This window comes from Sceloporus occidentalis, unplaced genomic scaffold (genome assembly GCF_023333645.1).
Source record: "Sceloporus occidentalis isolate IW3139 unplaced genomic scaffold, rSceOcc1.0.p SCAF_3, whole genome shotgun sequence".
Classification (NCBI taxonomy): domain Eukaryota; kingdom Metazoa; phylum Chordata; class Lepidosauria; order Squamata; family Phrynosomatidae; genus Sceloporus; species Sceloporus occidentalis.
In genome coordinates, this window is record NW_028316983.1 from 63,158,599 (window position 1) to 63,178,558 (window position 19,960).

A 19,960-nucleotide genomic window follows, 5' to 3' on the forward strand; every position below is an offset into this window, starting at 1 on the left:
GCTGTGTAGAGGGAACCTTAATTGTATTAACCAGTTTGGCAGCTGTGCCTGATATGAGGTTTGAAGTTATTCAAGGTGAACGCAGCAATATATGGCTGAGGAATTGAATGGTGCAGCCGAGAATAGTGTCTGCAGTATTGCAAATTAATCTCAGTTATTAAACTAAGAGGCAAGGGAGCTGTTGCTGTTAATGATTTGGTGACGTGGGTTGTATGGATGGGAGAAGATTGCAAGGGTTGCTTGTGATAAAATGCCTGCATCAGATTCTGCTATGATGTCCATTACTGTGGGGGTAGATCAAGAGGAAGATTGCATCCATCTATCTATCTTTCTTTCTTTCTTTCTTTCTTTCTTATTGAAACATTAATATATAAACATAAGTTGCATCTTTATATTTCCCAGGAAATCCAATGAAATTTTTACATTTCCAACAAGAGAGCAATGCAGGGGTTAAGGTTAATGACAGCAATTACAATATAAAAAATAATAATGACAACAATGGTGTTATCTTAAGGGATAATTAGTGTTAATAATGATGATAGTAATAAATAGATAAACAAAACATATCAAAAATTCTGTAAATATAAATATATTGATATTTACATATTTACCCACACATATGTTTATGCATGTAGATAAGTATAGAAACTAGCAACAGGGATCTTATGCTATGTCTTACTCTCTAAGTGGGACAGAGAACTGGGAGTTGTTTTTTGTACTTCTTTGCGGCTGTTTTGCTCTTCCCTTTGCATCACTGAAAGAGTGAGGAAGTCACCGTTAACCATTGTTTTCTGTCATATGACAAGTCAGAATTGAGATCCAACTTTAGTTAAGACGGGGTTTGGTCATCCAAAAAAGGTGTAAGAGTTGGTACTTGTTATTCCCATTAACTGCTCCCTGAGCTATTGTCTGTCCAGAACCAAGGAGAAGCATCCTTTGGGTTAGAGACTTATCAGACACTTAAGCAAGAGTTGTAGGCTGTGCTCCCAGTCTGATAACAAGTGGTCAGTGCAGAGCATTGATACCGGTTGCAAATCACAGGAGCTCATAATCCACACCTTTCTTTCTTTCTTTCTTTCTTTCTTTGACTGAAGATGGATCAAGATTGAATACAGCAAGTCTCAGACAGTTCACCTATTCCCATCCCTGGCCAGGAAGATCTCCATTCATGTCCTGGAACCACTTTGATGGTCACTCAGTAAATGCTATTGATATAGATGGTACGCCATGGGCGGGTTTACTCTTATCTATTTTATTGTTTGTATGTACAGCGCTGTGCAAATCTACAGTGCTATAGAAATACATCATCATCATCATCATCATCCCAATAAACATCCCAATATGTAAATACATTAAATCACCAATAAAATTCTGTATTTAATTCTCATTTCTCACGCTCTGCACACTGTACTTTACAATGATCTTGGACCTTCTTAAATCCCATCTTTATTTCTGAAGACTGCATCTTCTGGAGCTGCTTCTGAGCTCTGTCCAAATGCTGCGACGCTGCAGCTTCACAGCACTCCCCTGCCTCCAGGGAATTCTGGGAACTGTAGTTTGTTGTGGCACCAGAGCTTTCTAACAGTTTAAGTGGTCTCAAGATGGATTGTTTCTGCAGTGTGTTTTGGCCCATAATGCTGCCTAGAATTCAAAGACACAGCCATGTTAGCCTGGACAATGAGTTTGCAAGGGATCTTGTTGTAGCACCTTTGAGACCAAGGGTGTCTCCTACACCCCAGAATGGAGGGGAGGGGAAGGAAGACGAAGCAGGAAAGAAAGAAAGAAAGAAAGAAAGAAAGAAAGAAAGAAGCAATACAAATTTAATGGGAGAACAAAAAATGGGGTATAAAGCAAAGGCAAAGACCAAGCAAAGGATGCACTGTTCTGCTACAGCAAGACAGGCTCCATCTGTGTGGCAGAAATAATGCAATCTGTTGTTGTTGTTGTTGTTGTTGTTGTTGTTATTGTTGTTCATGGCAACCCAGTGGATGAGGCATCTCCAAGACCCCTGCCTTCAGCCTCTCTGTCTTTCCTAATAGCAGTCTTTCCCAATCATTCGTTTTTCCTTATGATCATGTGGCCAAAGTATGACAGCCTCAACCTTATCATCTTGGCTTCCAGGGAGAGTTCAGGTTCAAAGGCCCGTTTGCCTGTCTTCTGGGTTACTATCCATGGTAGTATCCTCAGCACTTTCCTCCAGCACCAGAGCTCAAAGGGGTTTCATTTTCTCCCTCTGCACTTCCTTCCTTGTCTAACTCTCACATCCATTATATCTATGCTGCCAGATCTCTCTGTAATGTTGTTTTATGACACAATGTCAGCCGTTGTCCTCCTCAGTTTCTGTCTGTAATATTGTGTTATTACATATTCACACATCACAGAATCCCCTCACAAGCCCCTGAGGAGAGAGAGAGAGAGAGTTCTGACAAGGGGAGGAGCCTCACTACGCCCCGCCCCTTAGCGTTCCCAGTGTTCTAAGAGCGGCGCGTTCTGGTGCCGCGCTTGGCCCCGCCTCCTCCGTTCGCGGATTGGCTGCGACTTCCCTTTCCCTGACTGGGGGCTGTCAGCTGTCAGTCACGCGCCTGCTGGCCCTTCCTGGTGCTGCTGGGGCTGAGAGGGGCGGGAGCTGCAAGGCTCAGGTGAGGAAGAGGGCTCTGGGGCGTCCACACTGCGTAGTTAGCCCTGTTTGGTGGCGCTTTAAGGGCCAGGGGCTCCAGGGGAGGGAATTCTGGGGGTGGTCGTTTGTTGTGGCACCAGTGGTACCACAACAAACCTCCACCCCCAGAATTCCCTCCCCTGGAGCCCCTGGCCCTTAAAGCGCCACCAAACCGGGTTAACTACACAGTGTGGACGCACTGCTATGTCTCTTCTCCTCTAGGCTCCAGACCTGTCTCTGGGAAGATGGATGCCTGGCCGTCCAGGGAGTGACTTGGAGGCTCTGGAGGAAGAGGAGGTAGGTTTGGAAAGCTTGCAGGGTTTTGCTTGCTTGTTTGTTTGTTTGTTGTTGTGTGCCCTCAGGTGAAGCTCTCATGGTGGGCCTACTAAAACAAATGACAGTGCTTGCCCCAAAGGAGTCCTTGGGGAATACATGCCCATTGGAGATGTTTCCTAGGGTTCCCTATGGGCCAGTATTCCCCAATGATTCCCTATGGGCAAGTATGGTTTCCCTATGGGCAGCTACAGTACTATCATTTGTTTAAGCATGGCCCCTCTCAGGGGTTTTTCTTGGTTGTCAGGTTTCTTCAGAGCACGGTTTGCCCTTGCTGAGGCCGAGAGAGTGTGACTTGCCTCAGGCCACCCCATGTGGCCCAGCTGGGATTCGAACACATAGTCCTATTCCAATGCTCAAACCACACTGGCAAGTAGTAGTATTCTCTCAGCCTTATGGAGGGTGAGCAGAGGTCCTCCTCACTGCAAAGGAGGACGAGGCACCACAAAATGTAGGACATTTCTAGAGAAACATGGGAGGACATTGGCCAAACAAAGCAGAAGACACTCCCAGGAATGTGAATATGCGCTCCTTAGGCATGCTCAAAATGGAGGGCGTTCTGAAATTCCTCCTTGACAGAAGGTGGAAATGTACAAGTTCTGGAAAAGGAGGATGGCTGGTCAAGCTGGCCTTATGGCAACCCTATCATAGGATTTTCTGGGGCTGAGAGTATGAGTCCACCAAGGTCACCCAGTGGGTTTCCAAGACCAAGCAGGGATTCAAACCCTGGTTTCCAGAGTCATAGTAGATTATCGCACTACATTCTTAAAGCATTGCTATTCCACTTTAGCTGCTCTGGCTGCCTTGTGTTGCATTCTGGGTTTTGTAGTTCAGTGAGGCCTAAGAGCTCTCTGGCTGAACATTCTAAATGCCCCTCCTTAAACTGCAAATCCCAGAATGCAGCAGGAGGCAGCCAGAGCAGTTAAAGTGAAATAGCAACACTTTAAGAGCGTAGTGCAATAATCTCCATGGTCCATTCTCAAACCATTACACCATGTTGGTTCTCAGCTTACTTCAGCCTTGAAGCCACACAACAACAGCCCAAGTGACACCCTTATGGTCCCTTTTCCTGCGTCTTGCACATTATGTGCAGCACATTTATTAATGATTTTCTGCTTGTTTGATCGGAGGAAAACCCTAATAAATTCTTGCTGTTGTTGCATGCTTTCAAGTCATTGACCCTAAGGCAAAGCTATCATGAGGTTTTCTTGGCAGGTTTGGTTCAGAGGAGGTTTGCCATTGCCTTCCCTTGAAGCTGAAAGCATGTGACTCGCCCATGGTCACCCAATGTGTTTTGTGGCTGAGCTGGGCAGTGAACTCCAGCCTCCAGAATCATTGGTCCAAAGCACGCTGCAGGAATAATCCAGTATGAGCCTGGCTCAGTGTTAGGGGATTCTGGGAACTGTAGTTTTATGAGACATTGAGCCTTCTCAATGTGAGAGAGCTTTGGTAGCCACAATAAATGAGAATTTCCACGATTCCTTAGCACTCAGCCAGGGCAGTTCAAGCGGTCTCAAACTGCATTATTTGTCCAATACTCAAACCACTACAGCATGCTGACTCTCATCCTAATAAATTAAACCACTCTTTATTCCTAGCATCTTGCAGGAAACTGCAGCCTGGTACCCATCTTTCTTGGGAGCTGTTACTTTCTTAAGAAATTTGCAGCCTTCTGAGGACAAAAACTTGTGATTGGTGCTATAACTAGAGAAGCCCTATTGAGCTTAGTTAGGTTTGCATCTTGTTGGGTCAGATATGGTTAAAATTGGATTTAGCCCATTCAGCTTTTGCAAGTGTGAGCAGCTGGAAAGATATCTGGCTGTAGGTTTGAAAATGCATGGGTCTACACCAAGCTGACAATAACTAGGGTCCAAAACACACTATAGAAATAATCCAGTTTGAGATTGCTTTAACTGCCCTGGCTCAGTGCTAGGGAATCCTGAAAACTGTAGTGGCACCAGAGCTCTCTGATAGAGAAGGCTAAATCTCTCATAAAACTACAGTTCCCAGAATTCCCTAGCATTAAGCCAGGGCAGTTAAAACAGTCTCAATCTGTATTATTTTTGCAGTGTGTTTTGGATTTAGGTTGTAAATACTAATTCAAAATGCCTCCCTCATTCTACAAACATCTGTGAGCCCTTTCACACTGCATAATCATAGCATTTTGATTCAGCTTTAATTGCCATGGCTTCAGTTTGTGGCATTCTAGGGTTTGTAATTTGGTGAGGCACTAGAACACTCTGGCTTAGCATTTGAAATAGCCCATGAAACTACAAATCCCAGGTTTCCATAAAATGGAACCATGGCAGTTGGCGTCAAAGTGCTATAATTGTGTTGTGTAAAAGGGTCCAAAGCAAACCAAAGAGTTTCTGCTCTAAAGGTCTTCTGTGTGGCAAGATTAGTTGTATGAGAATAAAGAACTGCTGATCTGGTATATCATTGCAAAACAAGAGTGAATCAATTTCCCCTTACTGTTCTTACAGGTCTGGTCTGTTAGTCATGGCTGCTTCCCCCGTTTTTGTTGTTTGTTTTGGGAGTGATTCTGTGTAATCTAAACACAGAAATGTTACTTTTGGACTACAACTTCCCAAATCCCTTAGCCAACATTGTCTCTGATCATACTGGGATTCAGTGAGTTTTAATTCAGAAAAGTAACTGAGTATATTTCTGGTGCATTTCTACTTTCTGGGAATTGCTGAGTTGCAGGGGTGCTAACTTTTGACTCTCTTCCCCCACCACTATGTCCCTAAGCAAGCCTTGTTCTATGATTGTGGTGTCAATTGTGCCTAGTTTCTGGGCACCACAATTCAAAAAGGATGTTCAGAAGCTGGAGCGTGTCCAGAGGAGGGCAACCAAAATGATTAAGTGTCTGAAAACCATGCCCTATGAGGAGCGACTTAGGAAGCTGGGTATGTTTAGCCTAGAGAAGAGAAGGTTAAGAGGTGATAGCCCTGTTTAAATATTTGAAGGGATGTCATATTGAGGATGAAGCAAGCTTGTTTTCTGCAGCTCCAGAGAATAGGACATGGAGCAGTTGGTTCAAACTACAGTAAAAGAGATTCCACCTCAACGTTAGGAGGAACACATTCCTGAGTGGTGAAGTCTCCTTCATTGGAGTTTTTTAAACAGAGGCTGGATGGCCATCTGTTGGGGGTGCTTTGATTGTGTATTCCTGCATGTTAGTGGGTTGGACTGGGTGGCCCTTGTGGTCTTTTCCAACTCTATGATTCTATGACTATGAATTGTGGAGCAAAAGGGATGTAAAATTCTAAAGGAAATGGAACCAAGGTTAGTTTGGAACATATTTATTGTGTTCCATGGTGATTCCTTCCCATGCCTCTTGTGATTTGGTAGAGAAGATCCTAGCTTAGAGCTCCACTCAGCCAGCAACTCCTAGGGCTGTTGGAATCAGAAAATGGGGCATTCTCTGCATATATAGCAGCCTTCCTCGATTTTACCCAGATGTGTTGTATCACAGCTTTGGTCTTCTCCATCGTGCAGGTGTACATCCAGAAACACACTGAGTTCAGCATCATCTGGAGGGTGAAAAGATTCCCCACCCCTAGTGTGGCTTATAGATATAGCCATGTTAGTCTGGATCATTTTGCAAAAGGAACTTGACACCAACTGAGAAAAAGAAGTATCCCAAACTGTTGTTGACTCGGGTCTTGTCTGCATTGCAGAAATAATGCAGTTTGGTACCATTTTAACTGCTGTGGCTCAATGGTATGAAGTCCTGGGATTAGTAGTTTGTGGTGGCACCAGAGTGCTCTGACAGAGAGAAGGGGAAATGTTGCAAAAAACTACACATCTGAGGATCCGAGCACTGAGCTGTGGCCATTAAAGCAGCGTCAGGCTGCATTATTTCTGCAGTGAAGATTAGACCCCTGTCTACTTTATCAGATGCAACATCTGATGAAGTAGGCCCAATCTACGAAGGCTTATGTTACAAATTTCTTTCTCTCAGTTAGCCTCAGAGGTGCTATAAAATCTCTTTGCATAGTAGTGTGACTTAATTGATTCCTTCTGTATAAAGAGTTTCTTCACAGATATACACTGTTCAGGGCACCCTGTAATGCCTTGATACGTGCAGAGGAACAGGTTTTCTTATGCATATCTGCAAGACTTCACTTGGATGATAGCAATTCACTCTCCCTGAATATTCCTCCCACTGATGCATAATCTCCTGATATAGTAAGGGAGAGTAATATGTAGTAATAATGTTATGCAATTTTCTAATGAAATTGTACTGGGAGAATTTACTTGTAGGTCCTGTCTGAAGACTTAGGGATGGGTAAAAAAAGCTGGGCTTGGCAAAATGGATTTGCTTGAAAGGTCCGCAAAGAATGTGTTCCACCATTGTCAGGCTGTGCTGGCTAGGGGTTGTTGGAATCCAGAAAAAAGTACCTTTTTTGAACTCTGAACATTTATCAGGATAAGGTTTATATTTCAGTTCTGTTAGGATGAAGGCCTCTGAAGAAGTCATTCACTGGTCTCAATATCTGAAGAGAGCTCTCCTTTAATATCCCTGAGAGGAGACTGTGGCTGCATCTGTACTGCAGAAAAAATGCAGTTTGACACCACTTTAACAGCCACAGTTCAGCACTGTGGAATTCTGTGAGATATTTAGCCTTCTTTTTCAGAAATCTCTGGGTGCAACAACAAACTACAGTATTAGAATTCGATAGCATTGAGCTGTGACAGTTAAAGCAGGGTCAAACTGCATTATTTCTGCAGTATAGATGACGCCTATAATTGTTTTTCAGATGAAATTGTATGGAAAAGGATGCTGTGAAGGGATATTGCAGCATGGGGGAAACATGTTTTCTCTTATACACAGTCTCACCATGGTCCAGGATGTTGCCTATCCTAATTGGCAGTGGCTGTCTGCAGTTTCATCACTCTTGGAGGTTCAACTTCATATCTTCTGCAATAAATACAGTATCTTCTACTGAACTAAAGGTTGTGCAAGCCACTGGGAGCAAACATTGTATGTAGTTGAAGCTGAAAAGACTGGGGGTCCTCATTCCCTGGCCCAGTTATTTTCCCAAAAAGTGAAGTGAGGAAGGTGGTGGTGTTAAAAGCATCATTTAGACAGGAACTATTGCTTTTTGAACAGGGTAGTGGGGAGATGTTCCTCTTCTACCATCCCACTGCTCCCCCCCTTGGGGAAACATCTAGGTTAATTTTCCCTGACCTGGAGCCTGTGTATTGGACTACAAAATTCCCATCATATCTCACTAACATGATCATCTAGACCCAAACATAGATGAGTGGGCTTCTGTTCTGCATTGTAGATGGTCTCATGCTTGGAATCCAAGACTTCTAATATTATCTTCTTTTTTTTCTTCTCTCTCTCCCTCCCAATCTCTTGTTCTTAGATTTTTTTTTTTTTTTTGCAGAATGAAACAGCCAGGAGCAGACTGCATCAGTTAATAGGAGAGCAGTTAAAGAACCTTTTTCCTTGCCTATTAATCCTTTATCTTGGCTTCAGTCAGCTATGGATCATGCCTCAAGGCTAAACATCACTTTAAAGGGTTTCATTCACTAGGATGAGGAGGACATGTGACTGGCTTGTGACTTAAAGAACCTCCTTATCATGCACAGCTATGGGGGAGGGGAGGGAGGTTGGGAAGAAGATTGTGGCAGCTTGAATAATATGCTTTAATCTTAAAACTGTTTGTTTTGGCGATTTTATTTTAAAGGTGGACTTCCCAATGAAGACAGAAACCCTGGTCACCCCTGAGCACTATTTCCCTATGCCATGAATAACACCACCATGCCCACTTCTGCTGGGCCAGCCAATGACTCCTTGGTGGAGTATGTTTTGGTGCCATTTTTCCTTATCACCATTGTTGGTGTCATCACGGCTGTGGTGAGTGGCTTGAATTATACTAGAAGAGGCCAGTATCCAGAACATATAAGAATACAAGTTGAATATCCCTTGTCCAGAATTCTGAAATCAGTAGTATTGTACTCCAAAATCCAAAACATTTTGAGTTACGTTGCATGTAGTGTAGTACATACCTGATCTGTATTTATGAGTGTGGAGAGAGATGCGGCTGGAGAGAGTATTGAAGATCTGTAAAATGGCAGGAATCTATGCCTCCCACCATTTCACAGATCCTCAGTCTCTTTCCAGCCTCATTTTCTCTCATATTCTCTCTCTCTCTCTCTCTCTCAATATGCAAATACCAGTATTCCAGAATCCAAAAAAATTTGAAATACAGAACCCTTCTGGTCCCAAGCATTTTGGATAAGAGATGCTCAATCTGTTGTATTTATTTGTTTATTGTATATATTGTCTTTATCCTAAATAGGACCCAAGGTGGCTCACAAAAGATACTTTTAAAAAAGTACAATTTAAAAAACAGAATTAAAAACATCATATTAATATAACAATTAAAAATATACATTCATTAAAAACATCTTATATACTCATGTATAAATCAACTTCATGATTAGGTTGAGGGCAGTTTTGGGGGCCAAGGTTATGGATTTTGATATGATAAGTTGAGTGAATAAATTGGAGGTAAATCTTAGAGGCACGTAACAAATGATGTAAAGGATGAAGCAAAGGAAAATGATGTCAAAGAACTTATACAATTCTGGCAGGCATGCTGTCTGTGCTCACCTTAAAGGCTGGATGTATGAGGAGGGAACTATGGTAAATGGTGGCTGTGCAATGTGTAGGGGAGGTGATGATTGGGCTAGGAAAATGTGCAGATGTCAAAAAAGGATGTAAAGGTAAGAGTTAAGGTACAGAATTAACTCTTATCAAAAAAGAAACCATCCACCTTCCTGAGTAGAGTGGTGAAAGGGTGAGTGCTTAGTCTGTCCCAGGAGAGCCTAAAAGAAATACCAACCCCTCTACTCTTTCTGTGCTCTTTCAGGGGAAATGCCATAGAGCTGCTGCTGCTATTTTCCCACCCATGCATTCAGAAAGGCCAGAAGTAGTGCCATGGCGGAGATCTTAGAGGGAGGTTGGTTCTCCCAGGATGAACTAAGCTCCCGCCTTTCACCACCCAGAAAATGAAATGGTTCCTTTTTTAAAAAATTAAGAGTTAAGGTACAGTACTTACATTGACCTGTGGATAAGTTGACCCAGGTTTTTGGGGGATCAGTTTTTTTACTAAAATTTCTAGACTTATACATGAGTGTATACAGTATGTTAAAAATATAAAGCATTCAAAGTAAGAATCCTCCCTGGAAATTTGTTGCTTACCCTTATTTATCACCAGAAACATTGCTGGAATTCTCCCGGAAATAAACGAGGCCTATGTTGATTAACCTGACATCTGGGACGGGATGTGTGGGTGCCACTCCTGCTTTGCCTGTTTCAGTGGTGAGAGGCACCACTGACTGCTTGTAGGAGTGTGATAAAGAAAGTTAGGGAAATAGGAAATTTATTTATTATGTTCATATCCCTCTTTCTTCAAATGAGCACTAGGAAGCATACCTTTCTGCTCACTGGCTGAGAGAGAATGACCTGCTCAAGGTCTCCTGTTATGTTTCACATCCCAATGAGGATTAAAACTTGGATCTTTCTCATCCCAGTCTAACCGCTACACCAGGGGTAGACAACCTTTTTGAGCCGGGGGCTGGGTTGCTGTCCATCAGGCAACTGGGGGGCTGAAGCTGGGGGGTGGAGCTTCCACCCTCTGGGGCGGAGCCACATGCCAGGGGTGGAGCTTCCACCGAAGCCCCGCAGGGAGGAGGAGGCGTGTGCCCGCCCTCTCCTCCTTGGTCCCTTCCCTCAGCTGAACGGGCTCCAAGGGGCCCTTTTGGCCGAAGGGGAGGGAGGCTGAAGGGAAGGGCTTGGGCCCTTCCCTTCGGCCGAAAAGGCTCCAAGGGCCGTGGAGGAGCCCAGGAGGCGGCAGGCCGCTTCTGTGGGCCCCTTCTCTGCCCGTGTGGCCCCAGGCCTCCCTCTGGAGAGAGAGGCCTGGGGCCGCAAGGGCCGTGGGGGAGCCTGCGGAGGTGGCAGGCTGCTTCCGCGGGCCTCTTCTCTGCTCGTGCGGTCCCAGGCCTCCCTCCGGAGAGAGAGGCCTGGGGCCGCAAGGGCCGTGGGGGAGCCCGCGGAGGTGGCAGGCCGCTTCCGCAGGCTCCTTTTCGGCCCTTGCGGCCCCAGGCCTCCCTCCGGAAAAAGAAGAGGAGGAAGAGGGAAAAAAGAGGAGGAAGAGAAGAAGAAGAGGAGGAAGAAGACAAGAGGGGAAGAGGAAGAGGAGGAGGAAGAGGGGAAGAAGAAGAGGAGGAGGAAGAGAGGAAGAAGAAGAGGAGGAAGCGGGGAAGAAGGAGGAGGAGGAGGAAGAAGAAGAGGAAGGAGGAGGAAGACAAGAGGGGAAGGGGAAGAAGGGAAGGAGGAGGAAGAAGAAGAAGAGGAGAAAGAAGAGCAGGAAGACAAGAGGGGACGAAGAGGAGGAAGAGAGGAAGAAGAGGAGGAAGAGGAGGAGGAGGAAGCGGGAAAGGAGGAATCCTCAGAGCCCAAGAGGGGAGGGAAGCCGCCCCAGGGGAAGGCCCCCTTCCCCCCTTGGGCTCCAGCCAGGGGCCCGGGCTGCCCTCGGAGCCCAAGAGGGGAGGGAAGCTGTCCCAGGTGAAGGTCCCCTTCCCCCCTTGGGCTCCAGCCAGGGGCCCGGGCCACCCTCGGAGCCCAAGAGGGGAGGGAAGCCATCCCAGGGGAAGGCCCCCTTCCCCCCTTGGGCTCCAGCCAGGGGCCCGGGCCGCCCTCGGAGCCCAAGAGGGGAGGGAAGCCGTCCCAGGGGAAGGCCCCCTTCCCCCCTTGGGCTCCAGCCAGGGGCCCGGGCTGCCCTCGGAGCCCAAGAGGGGAGGGAAGCTGCCCCAGGGGAAGGCCTCCTTCCCTTCTTGGCGGCGGCGGCAGGACCGGGCTGGTCCTCCACACCCCCACTGCTCTTAAAGGGCCAGGGGCAGCTTGGAAGCCAAGAGGCCTCCAGACTGCCCCTGGCCCTTTAAGAGCAGCGGGGGCGAGGAGGCTTGCCCTCGTCCTGTTCACCCCCGCCGCCGCAGAAAAAGGGCCGGGGGCAGCCTGGAGGCCTCTGGGCCTCCAAGCTGCCCTTGGCCCTTTAAGGGCGGCGGGGGCGAGGAGGAGGATGAAGCCAGGCCTCGTCCTCCTCCTTGCCGCCGCCCTTAAAGGGCCAAGGGGAGCTTGGAGGCCCGGAGGAGGAGGAGGAGGAGGCCTTGGTGGCGGCGGTGGCGGCAAGACCGGGCTGGGGCTGGTCCTGCTGCCTCCGCGGGCTGCATACGGCCCGCGGGCCGGGGGTTGCCGCTACACCATAGCTTTATGCTGTAGCTGGATGAGTTTTGCCATATTTTTTTTCTTCTTTCACTTCTGCAAGATAAAAATTCCCCTTCTTTTCGAATTGTTCCCTCCCCCCCAACTTCTTGTTGAATCATAGATATTCTTTCAATTAATCCCTTTCCCCTGTCATGGAATATACTTAGTTCTTATTTGCATTCAGCCAGGCCATCAACTGAATTTATGAAAGGGGTGTATATTATACCAGCTCTGAAAAGGTCATACACTTGCTTACCTGGAAACATGCAGCCGGATTCTGGTAATAAAGATCTTCCAAAGAGAGCTGTTTTACTGATGGTAGATATTTAATTTGCACAGTTGCTCTTCAGATTTAAAGTTTCCTTTAAAGTTGAATTTCCCTTTTTAAAGTATATAGATGTAGTGATGGGGAAAGGACTGGGACTCTGCTTTTGTTTATTTTAAAACAGGCAGCTACATGTAGTCTTCCTAACTTGGAAGGTATGCACATATTTTGTCCTTGTGCATCTGTGTCAAAGAAAAAAAAAAAGCTGATGAAATGCATCCCTGATAATGCTGAACTTTAAAAAAATTCAGATAAAATTTGAAATATTTCTTGCTTTAATGCTACTGTAGTTGACCACAGAGAAACTCACCAGTTTCCTGCATTAAATCCTTGTGACAAACCTTGTGACTGTCATTACTCTTAAAGAGCCCATAAGCTTTGGAATTAAATCCAACAGTTTTGTATCAGGCTTCTGCCATCATTCATAAAATGGATGTTGGAGTGTGATGGTCTTTTTCCCCCCCAGGAAAAGGCAAATGGGACAAAGTGTGTATAGATTACTTTAGTCCCCTCGTAACCCCCATTTTTTTTTTACTAAATACATTCGCCCCTTTGAACTCGCGGGGGATCTGTTCTGGATCCCCCTCCCCCGGTGAGGCTTGAATGGGGCACGGTCATGTGGGGAGTGTGCTGTGGGCACACGCCTCATCAAGATTAATAGCAGTCACCCCTCCGTGAATTTCCAAGTCTGTGCATTTCAAGTCCGTAGACTTGGAGGAGCGACGATATTTTAATTTTTTTCAGTAAAAAATGCCCAACACCTTCCTAAGGGCTTTGTTATGGGGCTATTTTTGTTAAATTTTTTTAAAAAATGCTAGAAGGGGCAGTCCTCTGGGGTCCCATGGAAGTTGCCTACTACTCAGCAAAGCAATTGTTTTATTGTCATGGATCCCTTTCTCTCTGTATCTTTGCAGACATCTGACACCAAGAGCCATGTTTCTAATGAGCTTAGTGTTCATCGTAATGCCTCCTGTACTAATATCTTGTGACATTCCCATTGCCAGAAGTGGATCTTGCAAGCAGGCAGATACCGAAAATGCTTTTCCTGCTGCTGTCGTTTCTTGTGCTGCTTCTCCTCGTCTTTCTTGTCCCATGCTTCATTCCCTCTAAGAAATAACTCCCATACCATGTTTATGCTTCTCTCAGTATTGTTTTCCTTCCTTTACTTTCACATTGCAGATGATGTACATCCAGAAGAAGAGGAGGTAAGAGACTGCCTTGGGCAAGTAATTGGATCTTGGGGAGTTTGGGTCACGAGAACAGAGAAGACTTTGTGTGTTGCTATCAGCTATATGCTTGGGTGGCTTTAGATGTATAGCAGTGATAGGTCAGTTTGTGGGATACTCTGGGATGTAGGAACAGAAGCAGCTTTCAATGAGTAGAAGTACTTTGCCAGCAAAATGATCTATCTGCCCATATTTTATGGCCTCCAGACTACTTTTTTAAAAAATTAAAAATTAGAATCTCAAATTCTAATTGATTTTTGAGATTTTAATCAATAAGATTTATTTAAAAAATTAAAAATTGGCATCACTAGTGACCCAACATTTGAGATCCTGTGATACAGGGCAGGAGATAATAAATGCATTATATGTTTTCAGGCAGACTGATGGCTGCTATGAGCAGACTGGCCAGGAAAAAGAAATGTCAGGAAAAATGTTGATTCTGAAAGAATCCCATTATAAAAACTTGTCCCCAGTAAGAAGTGGTTTGTATGATTACTTTTTAGGAATAGTGGAGATGGGTTTGAAATAGACTAGGTTGCAATATTGGAGCAGACAGTGGTCTTGGTATTCAATTGTGAGTTCGCAATTGTTCAAAGATTAGGGTTTTTATAGTACATAAATACACATATATTTTTTGTCTCTGTTTGCATGTATAATAACCACTTCTGAGTCTACAGCAAAAGTGGGCAAAGTGTGGCCCCTGGGGCCATTTTTGTAGCCCCTAAAAATTATTTCTGAGAAAAAAATGCTCCTCAAAATTGAGAAAATTGTATTATATCATACATTATTTTTATTGTTGTTGTTATTATTATTGCTGTATTTATATCTCGCCTTCCTCTTGATACAGGGACTCAGGGTTGCTAACAGCCAATTAAAACAATACAAATCAAAAACAATAGAAAACATTTTAAAAGTATAAATATAACATTTTAAAAAAACAATTAAACAATCTTTAATATGGCCATACAAACTTAGGTCCTTGGGATTTGGTGTTGGGATCACAGTTCTTCGTGGAAGAGGATGGGAGTAAAATATTTTATTATATTTTTGCCAGAAATATATAACCTGAAATCCCCTGGCTGCTCTAAGACAAAAGGAGCAATAATATTGCACTGAGTGGTACATAGTCTTACACAGTGTCATTCAAAATACATAAGCATTTTAAAAGTAAAGAATTTGGAAGCATTTGTAAAAAAGAAATATTATAACGCCTCCCCATCATTCCTCTTAGATCACTAAATTTTCTCCATTCAGCCACAGTTGAGGCATTTTCATTGTAATGAGATTAGAAATAATGGTTTTGAAGTGCCCTTACAAGCCACTGCTATCCCTAAAGCTTCTATATACATCATTGTATGTGTATTTGTGGGGAGGGGGTTGATGGAAAACAAGATGGAAAAAATGACACCTCTTCTGGAGCATCAGATTTGCCCTACCCAGCTTCCTCTGTGAACAACCAAAAACACTGCTGAAAATCAGGGCCTTTCAGCCAAAAGTAACTTCCACTTGTGATTACATTCCAGCCCAAAGTGTCACGGTGGGGTCCATTGCAGGTGCTCAACCCTGCTATATGGGTGCAGCTTCAAGGGCAGGCATAGATTGTACTTTGACAAGGGCAGTATATTAAAGTGATACCTCACCCATCAACTTATATCTCAGGTACGACCGGTTGCGTCATCACTTGCTGCCAATGTACAGCTATGATCCTGCAGAAGAGCTGCATGAAGCTGAACAGGAGCTCCTAGTAGAGCCAGAGGACACAAAGGTGAGCATAATTCTACAAATCAAAGCAAAGTTGTGCATCATTGTAAAGGATATTTTAGGGTGTATGTGTTTTTTACATTATGCTCTTGTGACTGTGACATGGACAGTTGCTAAGAAAAAAGAGAAGATTATGCATCTAAGCACTAGGCTTTCAAACAATCCTTGTTTACTACAGCACAGAGCCTGGAAACATTTTTTTTAAACTACAATTTCCAGAATCCTCCTCCCAGCTCTGATTTAGCAGTTCTGTAGAACCAGCTGATTTGTCTTTGGGGCATGTAGCTAGGCAATGTGATTGATTCAAACCCACACTGAGTTGTTGACATTTTTATTCCTGTTAAGGAAGGAGAACTAAAAAAATAGAATGCCTCATTAACATGAATTCCATCTTAAAGTTTGGTTTTTTATACTTGGTGAGTGTAGGAATTCAAATATCAGGTGAACAGTTCTTTGGTACCCAGTTAGGCCACTGTTTTTGTGTAAGATGTTGCAGTTCTTCAGAATGAATAACCTGGGAGCTGCATGATGATGACATTAATATCTCTATGGCCATGGGGCCACAGGTTGAACATGTGCACCCATATGGTAGAACAGCAGTGTGGAGCTTCTTTCACCCCAAGGACTGAATTTTGTTTCAGAGATTTTGTGGGCTGCTTTCCATTCATGAATGAGGCCAAAGGCAAAAGGATTGGATGAAAATGCCAGCATATTTTAGCTTTACAGCTCTTAACTGCCAGCAACAAAATATTAGGAGAGGCAATGCAACCTTTTAGAACAGGAAGAATGCATACAGAAGCCACCAAAAATGGTGTCAAAATGAAAGGGATGTGTCCAGTATGGAAAGCCCAGAAGTCTGGAGTGGAGTATCAGCCCTAGGACCTCACATTTGGATCACTCCAGTTTTTGCAGTAGACTAGAAATACCAGAGAACAAAGGGGTTTAACATCCCTGCTACTTTGCTTGGAAAAAGGTTGGAAGTAAGGATCCACAAGGCATTTTGAGGGGAGGGGGACTTTGTGAACAACAGCTAACACAGTGCACAAAAGCTGTGCTTACTCTGTACTGACTACCACTCCTCAACAATCATAGAAGAGGGGCTCCTTCCCTTGGTTCAACTGGCTGCATTTTAAGGTGGGTTTTGCAGGCCAGATCAGGCGACAGATCACAGTGACCACATTGTGTGCCCCAGTGTCTTTTCTTTTTTAAAACATCATTTTTATTGATTTTTTGCAATAAAGCATACAGAGTCTGTACAACAATGACAAAAATTAATACATAAAAATAACAACCACCACAGCAATTTATAACATGGATCAAGAGTGTGTATCTGGTGAACAATTATTCTGCAGCAGAATCAAGGAAATGGTTCTCAGCATAAGTCCGTCTTGTGCAGCTGTAGAGTGCCTTTCTGGAGATCTATCTGCGAAGTGGGAGGTTAGAGTTGATGGGAATGTTCATTTACAGTGTTTTATTATTTCTTTACTTGTTTTTATTTCCAAAATATGTTTTTTGACAAAAGTGGATATTTGGCAATTTACTACTAGCTGCTGAGAAATGTTTTGCTACCTGGTGTCACAGTTTTAAAGACATTATTTATTGCATGTTACAGGTGATGAGAGCCTGGGGAGGATACCAGCCCTACCGTGGTTCATTTATGGATGTGAAAGCTTGATGATACGTAGCTCAGACTGACAATGGGTGTAGAAGGATGACTGCATCTGCCTGGCATGTGTATCAATTTGAAGCACCCCCAAACCTCAATTCACTTTGAACCTGCTGCCTTTCTTTCCACTTCAATACCGATTTCTTCCCCCCATCCCGGCTCCCAACAAGAGGCCTTACTGCTAACAGGTTCTCTTGAGCATCTTGTGCAGAGTTGAAAGTTTGTACATCTGGATGTGGCTTAATGACATTCCTCTTACTCCTTTGTCTTTTGGTTTGTAATTGATATGGATGTTGGGGAGATACTGGAGCCTCTGAAACTTCAGTTGAGAATAGCTCTTTTTTCCTGCGAGCTACCATCCTACAAATGGCTCAGCTTTCTAAAAATCCCAGTTGATCTTTTTTTTATATATAAGCAGAATCAAAGCTGCAGCTGCTATGACATTCCAGTGCATTTGCTAGCTGCCTTTTGCCCTGACTTACCTATGCATAAAAATGGGTCTGTCATTTAGCTATTGGGTTCCTGTGATGATGGATGCAGAGAAAGTGAATAAAATGTGTAGCAAGAAAGTTGGATGTGTGGTTGTAATGTAGCATCTTTTACTTTGAAATATGTGTAATGAATACATGCTGATCTTTGTGGTTATTGTTTGATTTGCTGTGTGCAGGGAGGATGCACTTTTTCTGGTAAGGTCATGCAGGCACATCCGACCAAAGGAGCCTTAATGTATTGTTGAAGAATTGTTTCTTCAATGAAATTTTGAGTTCATCAGTGTGGTTCTTTCAATGATGGGGATTCTGTATTGGGAGCTCACAGGTTTTATAAATAAATTCCATCCTGAACAGGAATATCTCTGGCAAGATTTCACTCTAATATTTGGCTCTGGTGAGTATACTGTATTAACATTGTTCCTATCATAGCAGGTTGAAGAACTGTTGGTGCAGAGAAATCATATTAATCTTGCTGAAGCAGAAACCCCTTTGCTGCCAGCCATAACCTGACAGCAGGTCTAGACAGCATCAGCATCAGTATTAGGAGTACTGATTTTGCCTTTGTGAGTCTTCTTCTTGTCCTAACAATATGTTTCAGTTTGTGACAGACTGGTTGGTCTTCCTCACATGTAAGAATATGTTAGGCTGCTGCTGTGTAGCCCTGTGGTAGGTCCATCTGATGCCTAATTATGCATTTTCGGTTCGTTTGACAGTCGAGAAAAACAAATACAATCTGGATTAAGAAATGAAGTTTTTAATGGGCATAAAACAATTGGAGTAGGGCACTTCCCATGTATTGTTCCAGCAATTGTCTCCATTTCATTCCTGAACATATACAGGATTAATTTACTTTTGTTAAGTCAAGCTAGAAGAGATATGTGGGTAATCGTAATATAACAAAGGGAATATTATCTCAGTGGTATCCCCCACAAGGATCTTGCACTTGTACTCTTCAGTTGTAACTTTTGGTCATAGCTAGGGGTGAGAATTGCACAGCTCTACAGATGTTGTTAGACTGCAACTCCCCGTAGTTACCAGCATAGCCAATGGTAAGGAATGCTTGGAGTTGTAGTTCAAGACTATCTGGAGGGTCATACAATCCCCAATCTGGATCTAAACCCAGGGTGACCCACAGGCACCCATCTGATGTTGGACTCCACAGGTCCTGACCTGCATAGCTGCTGAAAGTAGTTACCTATCTTCTGCTCTGAGCTCTCCAAGAGCTATGTAACCCTCAGTGTTTACCTATAATGACTCATTTGTAAACTCACACAAGTCGGGTAAGTCTGTGCCTACGCAACACCATCTTTGTAAACTTAAAGACCTATGCAGTTTTTTTGGTGTGCCCCCTCTTCAATGTGCATACTTTTAGCAACTTCTTAAGCTTTCTAATATGGGGAACTGGTAATTTTCTCCCAGTGTTTTGGAGACTGGTACCATATTCGTGACTATTGGCTGCAGTTCTTTCTTTCCTGGCATCAGCTGATGGTTATGGATTGACACTTCTTCATGGACCACCCTTTTGAATAGCTCTGATGTAGAGCAGTCTTCTTAAATTATCTAATGTGTGGGTATTATATTTGTACCCATGACTACAACTGTTTCTTGTTTTCCCTAAATTTGCACTTTGAATCTGCCTGTTGAGGATTGGCTGGGGATTACACCAAAAGATGGCCTAGCTCTAGAAGTTTGCAGACAATGGTATAAAGGCTCAGCCTGTGACATCACTTGTGTAATAGAGGCCATGAAGAAAAATCAAGTTTACTCCTAGCAGTAAAGAAGCCTGTCATTTCATAGGTTATTTACCCATGATAAACTATTTTGCTACAGCAAAATTTTGCATTCATTGGTGAGCGATGGTTATATCTATCCCACAACAGTGTTAGTGATGAATCTCAGCCAAAAGCATTTAGCTGCTGTGCTACTACATACCACTGCAGACACAATAAACTGTTGCTGCCATAACATCCTCTTCTATACAACTATTTTATGCCTTCCATGGCTTGCATTCCTCTCCCTCAAACACTGCTTCAGAGCACTTTTTCTATATGGATGATGGTTTTATTTCCAGACTGTTCCAAGGAGAGAGCAGGAGAAAAATTTTCAGTGAAAAAGAGGCATGAGATGAATAAAATATCCTCTGCCTGTAATGGGTTTTAGAGGGAACTGGTGACATACATGCCTGGGACATGAATTGGCCTGTTTAAGACTTA

The 19,960-nt window shown here is 43.8% G+C and overlaps 1 protein-coding gene across 4 annotated transcripts; it reads left to right on the top strand.

Annotated features, from left to right (window-relative positions):
* The first annotated feature begins 2,548 nt into the window (after positions 1 to 2,548).
* Positions 2,549 to 18,104, top strand: SMIM29 (small integral membrane protein 29). 4 transcript variants are annotated; one of them, XM_089514711.1, is made up of 7 exons: positions 2,549 to 2,639; positions 2,879 to 2,953; positions 7,830 to 7,951; positions 8,695 to 8,864; positions 13,783 to 13,808; positions 15,489 to 15,594; positions 17,203 to 18,104. In XM_089514711.1, the coding sequence occupies exons 4-7, from the start codon at positions 8,754 to 8,756 to the stop codon at positions 17,263 to 17,265; spliced, it is 306 nt and encodes a 101-aa protein (XP_089370837.1). In that variant the 5' UTR covers positions 2,549 to 2,639; positions 2,879 to 2,953; positions 7,830 to 7,951; positions 8,695 to 8,753; the 3' UTR covers positions 17,266 to 18,104. The 4 variants fall into 4 exon arrangements, with proteins under 4 accessions (XP_089370837.1, XP_089370839.1, XP_089370835.1 ...); XM_089514713.1 differs by having other exon boundaries at positions 7,830 to 7,899; XM_089514709.1 differs by lacking the exon at positions 7,830 to 7,951 and having other exon boundaries at positions 2,550 to 2,639.
* Positions 18,105 to 19,960: the final 1,856 nt, after the last annotated feature.